The following is an 11,656-nucleotide window of genomic DNA, read 5'->3' on the forward strand; positions in this document are numbered from 1 at the left end:
TTATATTATATTATATTATATTATATTATATATATACATAGTTGTTAATTAATTAATTTTATAAGTAATCTATTTTCGATAAAGAAAGATACAGGAATGCACGTCTAAGCAATCCAGTGAACAGGCAAAGAAAATTTATTGACCGATTATCTGATTTTTTTGGTTTTAATTTTATTGCTTTTCCCACAGGCTCTTCGAGATGAGGACACTTTGCATAACTCCGGTATTATTCATCTCTTTAATTGCTGCTCAGGTGGTCTTTAGTGATCCAGAGCCACAATCCACGAGACCACGGTTTATTGATGGTCCTCTCTCACAACCACAGAGACCAGGTGGGGAGGACCGCGCCCTCACCCTAGTTTCGGTCCCAGTGGGCTCAGGCGCCCTAGACCAAATCTGCGAAATCTCTCAGAAGAGGGAGAGCAGCACCAAGGGACTGGCCAGTTGCCTCTGAATCCAAGGCCTACCTTTGATTCCCCAGAGTTTAATGGCCCTGACCAGGAAGAGGAGCTGGAAGGAGGCTTTGTGCCATTAGCACCAAGAGATCAACCTGACGAAGAGATCAGAGGGGACCAACCTCAAAATATTCCTCCACCTCCAGCAGAGGAACAAAGCTCCCCAGAACCAACCATTCATTCAACATTGGCCCCACAGAAACATTCGGTAGAGCCACGCCAGAATAATTTCAACCGCTCTCCTGAGCGCCCAACACAGAGCCGCGAAGAGCCTACTTTTCCAAGAGAGCCACTCTTTGCTGACCCAGGTCATTCTCCGTTTACCCGTGGGCTTGAAGAGCAACAAACGCAGGAGATAGAGTTCCTGTCTGCCCCTCCACCAACAACTATTCGTAAACGCAACACAGTTAGGCCCCGTCGTCCCGTCCACCCAAATCAGATTCCAGAAGTAAGTGTGCTTTCTTCTTTATTTGTTCTGAGACTGTTGTCATGTGGCTGTTCCATTTTGCACTCCAGTAATGGGCCTGAACCGCCTTTGTCGCTCAGGTTCTGAAAATACCTTGAACTCGGGTTATCTAATGATACAGTGTTGTAAGCATGACATCTACAACCTGGCCATACTATACATTGGCTGAGATTTGCAAATGCTCCTTTGCATATGCTTAATTCTATATTTTTGTGAAAGCATATGCGAAAATCTTTGAAAGTTGGCATTAAGTTTATAAATAGTTCTGAATCGTTGTATCCTGGTGCACTTAGAAGGTCATCTTGTTACTAAGGAAGTAACTGGCTATATTTGACACTTGCCATAGCTATTCATTAATTTCGACAGTGGAGTACGCAGGGAAATGTGTGCCTTATAAGGTCACATCTAAAGTTCATGAAAGTGGCTGGTGAAATCTGATTACCACAACATTAATATTACTAAGAGAAGTAGTCGTAAAATATGATTTAACTTTCCTCAGCTTATTTTGGGTGTGTGCGATTGACACGGACGACATATTATGCATATGAAACCGAGGCCGGAAGGAACGCTATCCGTGAGAGAGCTAATTTTTATTAAATACTCTATGACTTTTTGGTCTTACAACAGCCAATGTATATATTATATATATATATATATATATATATATATATATATATATATATATATATATATATATATATATATATATATATATATATATATATATATATACCACCTGTGTAACAATGTTCAGATGTTTGTAAGTTTGCTTGATCCATGCGTATACGTTTGTAATTTTGCGTAGGCTCGTACGTCATCTAAAGCTACACATGACTTCAGAGGTTACGTAAATACCGCATGTAGAGTTATTAACTTTTCCTCGTGAGACTTGTTTTAATGTTTTTCTTGCGCCATAACAGGAAACCTAAAGAAAACTTGGAAGTGTCATAGCTTGTATGGAAAGAGTATAATACGTCAGTAGATTTGTGGGTTGGGAAGAATCAAAAGGTCTACACCAGACCTCCTGAACCCTTTCACACAACAGCACACTTAGGGTAAGGGCCAGTGCTGCCATAAGACCGACATAATCTAAACCAACCAAACAACGACAGGCATTACTTGCAAGCGTTTTTTGCTGCCTCGGATGGCATCGTGCGTTCTGGGTCTGGTTTTCACTTTCATTACCTCTGGCTCCAAGTCTGGAGCAAGATTCTTCTTCTTCTTCTTCTTCTTCTTCTTCTTCTTCTTCTTCTTCTTCTTCTTCTTCTTCTTCTTCTTCTTCTTCCTTTGAGATATGCTTTAGTATTTTGCCTCATTGCATGCCATCCTCCAGGGAACCTTGTAATCATGACATTTGGCGATTGCTTATGTCTGTTTATCTCGCGACTGCTACCCGTGATCTGCTGTCTGTTGTCTGTTTGCCTCGAGTAGATGTCTGTTCAGGATTTTCACTAACTTTAATTTTCTCTGTATATATGTATATGTATATATATATATATATATATATATATATATATATATATATATATATATATATATATATATATATATATATATATATATATATATATATATGAAACAACGGGTAACGGATTGGAAGAGTTTTCGCCTCCTCTCTCTCTCTCTCTCTCTCTCTCTCTCTCTCTCTCTCTCTCTCTCTCTCTCTCTCTCTCTCTCTGGAATCACAGTCGCAACTCGGCGAAAGTATCTCATGCCTCCCGAAGCCTGATCATAGGAAAAAGAATAAGAGAAACTCACTTATACAGACCAAAGGAGAACAGCAGACGATAAAAGAGAACATGAAATGTCACTAGCTAAATAAGATAAATGAAAAATGGGATGAAAAATGAAAAAAAAAAAGACTTCATTCTAGGTGCTCCCTCTAGCGGTGTCTTCCGCTAATGAATTTTATCGGTGACGAATGCGGTTCACACCGGACGAGTCCTCAGACCTCTTGCCTCATTTGGAAGCTTTCCTCTCCTGTTTTCCTCATCCTAAGACATACAGTTAGTATGTCCTGTAGCTCAGTTACACTGTTTTACTGGTTAAAACTGTCTTGATGTATAATTCACGACCCTTTGTTTTATTTCTTACTCGTAAAAATTTCCTTTATTTGTTGTCATTTCCTTTCCTTCGTTTTCAGCTTCAAGCATATCTCGTTTTCTATTTTGCTCCCTTGTTTTTAATAAAATTCATGTAATCCTACACCTCCTACTCCGATTTATTGCTCTCTCTCTCTCTCTCTCTCTCTCTCTCTCTCTCTCTCTCTCTCTCTCTCTCTCTCTCCAGATGACATTTTTTCTCCTCATTTGTTGACCGATCAATCGCCTCAGGTCCTCCAGACTTTCTAGCCATCTGCTGTTCTTCGTCTGGGATTCTCTCCTCTTCGAAAGGTTTACGTCATTTGGCGAACGCATGTGTAATTCTCTCTCTCTCTCTCTCTCTCTCTCTCTCTCTCTCTCTCTCTCTCTCTCTCTCTCTGGAAAGGAAGGATTTTCATCCAAGCTCAAACCATTTCGTGAGACGAACAAATTTACATATTTACATGCAAAAACAAATGTGTGTGCTCAGGATATGCATCACGCACACACATATATGTGCCTAAGGCGGCACACTAACACACACTTAGCTAAGACACGCGCACATGCGTGCGAAAGCGCCTCTGAGTCGCACTTACACATATGCATGCATATTGCTTTTATCTCCGACCCGTTCGCGCTGTTCTCACATAATTACATGAAAGCTCATTAGGATGGTTTTTGTGTCCCATGTTGAACGCGGTCCAGGCGGCATCTTTGTCATTTGCCAGATAAAAAGCTTATTTGTTATTGTGATGAAATTGTTAATTTTCTTCATTTGACACTTTCATATCTATTTTATGTTTAGTTTAAAATAATCAGTTTCCTTTCTTCGCTTCTCATTTTTCTTTATATACTTGTTCCTCAAAGCAGAAATCAGCGTTACTAAGTTAGGAGCAAGAGCCCTTGATGGCGTAAGGCTTGCTTGACCACAAAACAGCATTGTTAACAAGCTGTTTAATATCTGCGATCCATTTGCCAGTTACTGTGAAGGTTCTGTTTTCTTTTTTCACCACTCAAAAACTAAAACAGTCAGTGAGGACAGTAACGTAAAGGAAGTTTCAGTTTAATAATACATTTAATTTTGTTAAACAGTCTATTTGATTTTCTGTCTGTCTGTTTAACAAACTAACGCATGCAAGGCTTTTGGAAGAAAAACGGGTTATTAGGCTGAAAAAGTTTCTCGGTAGAGGTCATCCAGCAGAAATAAAAGCAAAGCAGACTGAACATATCTGATGACGCCACGAGTTAAGGATTTATGTCATTCGAGCTAATTTAATCTAGATATAAATAGATTTCCGCACTGTGATTAGCGTTCTGATCTTAATGTCATGGAGATTACTCAAACGGCATCGGAGCAGTCAAGTCAAAACAATGAACAGTTGAACAACTGATATCATCTGAAAGTATCTTCAACAAAAATATAATATAATTATGCGTATAATCAAGACTATTATTATCAGGGACAAGAAATTACCAGTACACATTCTGTACAGATATACTTTGGAAGTGGCTGACTTTGACCATCTAAAATTAAAAGGATTCTTAGTCTATTTATTTTACCTTTTCACTTATGGATCTCAAACAGTCTCAGAGGAATTGAATTAAGGACTAGATCAAAGATTAATGTTGTCTTTATCGATCGAGTGGGCCACAGAAACCTAATTTAAAGATGAAAGCTTAAATCGAGCATCTTCCAGTTTTCTCGACCCTGTGTTTTGTTAATCTTGTTATCTTGACCAAAATCTTTGAAAAAACACAAGGCAAGAGGTTCGAATGTAATAATCGATATATGATGTCAGCAAATATTTGTTGTTGTTGTTGATATTAGTGATAAGTTGTTATAGCTGGGAAAATAAAATTCAGAAATACCTTTATGGAAAGTAAAATTGAAAGAAGGTACGTCAGCACCAAACGTATGGTTAAGAAATGACAGCCCTATAATGAGTACGAAATGCGCTCTTTTATGAGTGGTGGAAGATCGGATGTAAGGGTAAAAGTCTTTTAGAAGGAGGAAGTGAAATGGCGAGACTGAAAAGCCAACTGCTTGACAAGCCAGAGAAATAAAATGAAAATAAGTGTTAGGCCAAGTCTTTTGCTGGACTGTGACGACAGATGAAAGAGACCAGATGAAATTACTGTGCATGTTCTAGGAACCTGTTCAAAGAAAACTGGGCCAAGGAAGAGATTCAGATATGTTAACGTCCACAGTAACTTAGGCCTAAAGTTGCTAAGTTGGGCCAAGTTGAGATAGAGAAAGAAACAGTAAAAAGTCGGTATGAAATTACTGCTTCAGTTAATGAAAGGGAGATGGACTATGTAAGTTGTGAACACTATAACCACTGTAAGATGAAGAAATGAAAAGAGGGAGCAGTGTGCCTAGTGACTTCTATCTCTAAGCACTGGTTTAAAAAATTAATCTTTTCATGACCAGCGACTTTCTTTTGGGAAATAGTCTCAACCTGAAGATGAATATATAAAAAAACATAAATAACCCCTGTTAATTTTAGCTTCTATTATCTTTCACACTATTGCTGCATTAAAAGAAAAAACACACGATGGCATTCAGTAATTCCACTATCCGTTATATTGCATTAGACTAATATTTTACCGCTTATTGCACAGTACCACGAAGTGTACAACCAAAACGGAGAGCTAGTCCAACCAGGCCAGGAAGGAGAAGAAGAAGAGGAAGAAGAGCCTGATCGCCTTGCAATCCTCCTCCTCGACTCAAAGTTCTCTTGCATTGACAAGAATAACGGTTACTATGCTGACGAAGACGTCAACTGCGAAGTCTTCCACTACTGCCAGGACACCGTCAAGCACTCTTGGCTGTGTCCAGAAGGCGCTTCCTTCCATCAGGTAGGTTTTCATTATATGTGCAGCACTTTACTGTTGTAATATATATATATATATATATATATATATATATATATATATATATATATATATATATATATATATATATATATATATATATATGTGTGTGTGTGTGTGTGTGTGTGTGTGTGTGTGTGTGTGTGTGTGTGTGTGCATTTAAAACGTAGAGATAATAAATGGTGTATAAACTGCTTGTTCTTCATTTCATTCAGGTCCACCTCATCTGCATGCCCCGTTCAGAGGATAACATTTGCGAGAGGTCATCGACCTTCCATTTCGTAAACGATTTTCTGTACAAGGAACTTGAAGGCCCCAACAAGACCTACGCAGATCGTTATTATCCTGAGGGTTTCGCTGACAGAGGAAGCACCGTTAACCTGCAAGCCGTAGCGCCCTCTGGAAATGAATACCAGACGGTCCAGCAAGTAGCCAGATTTCCAGTGACCCAGAAAGTACGTCGGCCAGTCATCGTCCAGGACCAAGGTCCTCCAGTGTATCAGCCAGTGGCTGAAGGACAGCACGTAGGACAGTCCTTCCAGCCATCGCAGGTTATAAATGATCGAGTTCAGCACGGACTGCCAGAGTTTCAGTCTTCAGATCATTTCTCCGGATTAATTGGACAGCAAACTTCGGCATCGTTCGAACCCACGCCTGATTTTGGCGATGGCCAACGTCCATTTGCTGCTTTCCATTCTCCCGAAGAAGTGTTGGTGCAGAGACCTCCACCACGAGCACAATTTAGGCCCGGCAGGAGACCTGGAAACCCGAACAGGCACACAGTTCAAATAGGATAAGGGGTTCTGGGGAGACTCAAGATTTCATCATACCTCCCAAATTACAAGTGGCTTGATGTTATATAGAATGCTTAAAGGGTATGGAAAAAAAATTTTTCCAAGCAACTTTCCCTTTTGGGCATATTAGTGGAAATATTATCATGCCAAAAAACTCACAGAATAGAGACGATTTGCGTCCCCACACTTGTATAGTGCTCTTTCATGAGTGCTCGTCGGTCCTTTTGTTTGTGGTTCTCGTACAAGGAATGAATTAAGGTGGACTTCAAGACCTGGCGGGCATGGGATCACTTCCTAATGTTTTCCTTATTTATGAAATGTTGGACAGCACAAGATGTATTTTAGTCTAGCATTTTCTCCAAATTCCATACATGTATATCCTACTATTAAGTTATGTTCATGTTTGTTTATTCTTATTTATAAGGTCGCTGGTCGGCCCTTGTTGCTCTATGTAAATTGTTGATCGAGAAATATGAAGATATTGTGTTATACAAAAGACAAGGATCTGCCAGACTTCCGTCGTTTCATTTTCCTTTGCCTCAGGCACCCAGTACTTTTTCCTTATAACTTTGTTTGATAACATAAAACCATTCATTGTTTACCGAATTATAACTTGTCAAACACCGCATAAATATGCTGGCAATAAGACTATTTTATTTAAGCAATTGAATAACGTTTTATACATGTATATAGTTGGCGCTGCGAGCAATCTTTTGAAAGCCAAAATTAACTGGCATCACCACAAAATGTTCAGGGTGAAGATTTTATATCTAAAACGTCAAATACATTAGGACAACTGGAGTATTAAACTGAAATTTACCCGGCAATAAGATAAGGACTGTGCATTCTCGGATTTACTGTGAAAACGCAAATAATATATATTTTATTGCTAACATGAGCTTTAGCCTGAATGAACAATAGAGAATAGGATGGAGGTCTAAACATGTAACAGAGAAAGCAAATCACTTGGGAAGTACAGCCTAAGAAAAAGAAATCAATAAGTCTGCTATCATGAGAAGATATATAAATTTGGAATGCTGTACTGATCAAGTATTGCTTAGGTGCAAAATTAATGAGTAAAATGAAAGGAAAATATTCAAGCTAATTCCGAGTTCAATCAGAGTCTCGGTTTGAAAATTATCTATTGTGTGTAGGTTTCAGCTGTTATTGATTATGGTAAATCTGCTAAAAATGCCAGATCTTTAATATTTTATGAATAATTTGTACTTTTGTTATAAAGACAAGACCATCCCATCGATTGGATGCTTGTTTGGAAATTTAGTTGTTTTGAAATAAAAGCTCTGTTCCAGCAAGTATATCCTTATGGAGGAAAAAATGTTCTAATTATGCAAAGAAAATCGTTTTGTAAAGTCAAATTTCTCTGCCTTAATAGAGTACAGAATTACAGGAACTTAAAACCCTTTTTATACTTTTAACTATTAATATGGACATATTAAAATATATATTAAAATGTATACTAAAATATATATTAAAATATATTAAAAATTATATTTAAAATTCTTATTAAGTCAGCAAAATAAAGTTTTATCAACTTATTTGAACTGGAATAACCTGAGCCTTCATAACAGACAGGTCAAAATTAACGTTCCATGTACAGAATGCTCAGAGTCTCGGCTGAATGAAGGCCCTGGCTTGTTTGCAGTTTTAAATAAAAAAAAAAAAAAAGCAAGAAAAATGCGAAAAACTCAAAAATGTGCAAACAAACCAAGTGGCCTAAGATCCAAAATTTTCCAAAGGTGCCCTGACCAGAGCTAAAAAAAAAAACTCAAAAGTGCAAACAAACCAAGTGGCCTAAGGTACCCAAAGGTGCTAGCATGTGAAGTGACTAAAGAAACAATCTAAAAGCTCAGGAGGTCACAGCTGCCGAGCAAAATTACAAAACACCAATTACAAAAAGTTCAATTTCCCAGGGCTGTTTAGTAAAGGAGCAGCATAATCTGGCATTAGTTTTGTGGACTCAGTGATTTGTTGACTAACATGACTAGAATAAGGTCGGTTAACTGTATCATTACTGGTGTAAGTTCGTTGATTGTAGGATTGCCATAGCTGTGCAAAGATCTATACTGTATTATAATAAAAACAGAGGTCTGCTCATTGTATTATTTTAATAAAGTCATGAGCTTTAAACTACAGAAAACTGAATTGCTTTAATTTAAACCCTAAACAAATGGAAACTATAATTTACGTTATAAAGTGGAGACTAAAAGTTCAAGTAAATAAATTACGTTAAGACAGGACACAGCTGTGCTGGCTTCCTGAACCTGTTGATATGAGAGTCCGAGGGAAAGACTCTTGCTGCTACTGCAGCTATCAACATGCCCAGTTACTTTATCCTCTGCTTGGGGTGGGATCGGACTTCTCGAGATTTACCACAATCCCTAGATGGCGGCAAAACTCGAGAAGTTGATCCCTGTTCTGAAGTAACTACGAGCGAGAGCTTGCCAGGACAAGCCAATCGTCGAGATACTTCAACAGACGTATTCCGTGCAAATGGGCCCAAGCTGACATCAAGGTGAACACTCGTGTGAACACCTGAGGAGCGGTCGAGAGCCTGAAACAGAGTGCCCTGAACTGGAACACCGTCTTCCCGAGGATAAAGTGAAGGTACTTGCGGGAGGACTGATGGATGGGTATTTGAAAATACGCATCCTTCAAGCCCACCATAAGCAAGAAGTCATTCTCCCTGATGGAGGCGAGCATGGAGCATGCTGTCTCCATCGTGAAATGAATCTGGCAAACGAATCGGTTCAAGGGAGAGAGGTCTATGACCAGTCTCCAACCTCCCGAGGCTTTCTCTATGAGAAAAAGACCCGGCTGTAAAAGCCTGAGGACTGATCCGACACAACTTCCACAGCAACCTTGCTCAGCATGGCTTGCACTTCTTGCTGGAGTGCGAGATCCTTCGGCAAACCGGGAAGACAGGCAAGGAGACAGACTGGAGAGTTGGTGAGGGCTAGTCGAGACTCAAAGGGAAGTAGATATCCCTCCTGAAGGACATCCACCACCCAGGTCTTGGGTCCGTATCACTGCCATGTTCCCCAAGCTCGACAGGCACCCACCCCCACCAATGGCAGCAACTGGAGGGGAATGCTGCCTCTAGCATTTCCCCTTTCTTCTCCTTTCCCAGAAGAAGGCTGGGTGTCCCCCAGTGGAAGAAGGGGCCCTTCGGCGCCTGGGTCTTCTTAGGGGCCGAGGAGAGTGCTAGCCTGACCTGAAGGTCGGGACGCAGTGGTGCGCGAAGACCCAGAGGTCATGGCCACTGCCTGATGGACAAGGCAGTTGCTGTCTTTGGCCCGACGCATGTCCACTGCAGCATCTACCAACTCCCTAGGGAAGAGAGAGGCAGAACCCAGTTATGGTCCGTCCCTTAGGGTCATTGCCAACTCTGGACCAACAGACCTGGCGATCCAGACAGGAGACAGCATCCCTTCTTTTCAGCACCAGGTTGCCCATAGGTTTGCTGTCTGGTGGACAAGGTGGGAAATGGCCCTATGTCCAGACTGGCACAGTCTCCCGAAAGTGAAGTCCTCCCCAGGAACGATAGCACCTGAGGAGGCAGCCATTTTGGTTGCTGTGAATGGCCACAGATCCAGCCAGGAGACTGCCTGGAGGGCTACCATGGTGGTAGCCTTCAGGCTTGCTGCCTCTTGCTGTGTAAGGGAGACCCCTTCCGAATGAACCAGGTCCAGGTCAACCTGCTTGGTCAGCAAGGACCCCTCCGAGGGCGTATAGAAGTGCTTCTGCTGAGGCAGAGGAGGGGGAAGAAGGTTGTCTTAGGGTTCAACTGAAGTGAATCTCCTGCCCGGAGACAAGATTATAAACTTGGTCAAGAACCCCTTCAGCAAGCGAGGACCACGGCAGCCCCACTGAAACCTTGGGTTCCTTCTTAGGACCCAAGAAGGATTCAAGACGTAAAGGATGATCCACAGAGGAGGCGGGGCCCCTTCCCTGGGATCATTGTACTGATGAATCAGCTCAGTGATCTCCGCAAAGGTCCTCTGTACCTCAGGTGTCCACATCCTGAGGAAGAGGACCCTCGAGTCCTTCCAGGGTGTGGTCCTCCCAATCTACCCAGCAGGAGGGAGAAACTCGGCAAACCCCTTAGATCCTTCCTGCGCCACTCTAGCGTATGACCAGCTCAATCCAAGGACCGAGCCAGGAACATAAGCCTTCGTAGTGGAACTCTGGGGAGACATCTCTCCAGAGTTCCCCCTGTCCAACTTGTGCCTCCTGGTAAAACCCCAGGAGGTTGAGGGGACAGGTGAGGAGGATTGGGCATACTCCCACCGGTCCTGCCAATGGAACCAGAAAGAGGGGTGGGCCGCAAGCGGTCACCAACCTGTGGTGGTGACGGCAACATGGGTCCAGTAGAGTGCCTACACCTCAGTGAAGCACTGTCCCAAGGAGAACTTAGCAGTTCGCACGAGCCAGGATGAGTGATCAACGACTGGGCCAGACTGATTGCTCGAACGCGATCGGGGACTGGCCAGAGTTGAACGCGGGCTGGCTGGCGGGAACTTGTGCTGTCCTCTTGACATGGCCCAGTCTTCTTCAAGTTCGAAACCTTGCAAGAAGACTGAACAGGGGACCTCCTCTCTGTCTCTCCAGGTGCTCAGACCCTAGGGACCAAGGCACCAGACAGGGAACCTGGCAGAGCACCAGTGGCAGTGCCAGCGAGAGGAGACACCTTCATGTCTCAACTGTTTCTCTTATCCTGTGCCTGAACCAGGATGGTGAGAGGTCTCTCCGGCACCAGTTCAGGATACTCGAGTCTCCTTGGAGACTTGAGTACTTGGAATCACTTGTGAATGAGCACCTGACACAGCACCAGCCTTTGGAGCAGACTTCTTAGGACTGGTGACGGGAGGGCAAACCGAGGTCTGCACGCCTGCAGTTCCTGAAACACTCGACCCTGGTGAGGTGAGTGATCCAGTTCTTGCACCCAAGGGCCAGGAAGAGCTGACG

General features: G+C 42.0%; 1 protein-coding gene across 1 annotated transcript; it reads left to right on the plus strand.

The window, feature by feature from the left end:
- Window positions 1-303: 303 nt before the first annotated feature.
- On the plus strand, window positions 304-7,183 carry LOC136839324 (uncharacterized; the record flags this gene model as incomplete). Its single annotated transcript, XM_067105213.1, has 3 exons — window positions 304-903; window positions 5,625-5,861; window positions 6,092-7,183. Coding segments are annotated over 3 exons (1,419 nt in total), but the record flags the coding sequence as incomplete, so codon positions are not given.
- Between the last annotated feature and the right edge of the window lie 4,473 nt (window positions 7,184-11,656).

This window comes from Macrobrachium rosenbergii, chromosome 6 (assembly GCF_040412425.1).
Source record: "Macrobrachium rosenbergii isolate ZJJX-2024 chromosome 6, ASM4041242v1, whole genome shotgun sequence".
Taxonomy (NCBI): domain Eukaryota; kingdom Metazoa; phylum Arthropoda; class Malacostraca; order Decapoda; family Palaemonidae; genus Macrobrachium; species Macrobrachium rosenbergii.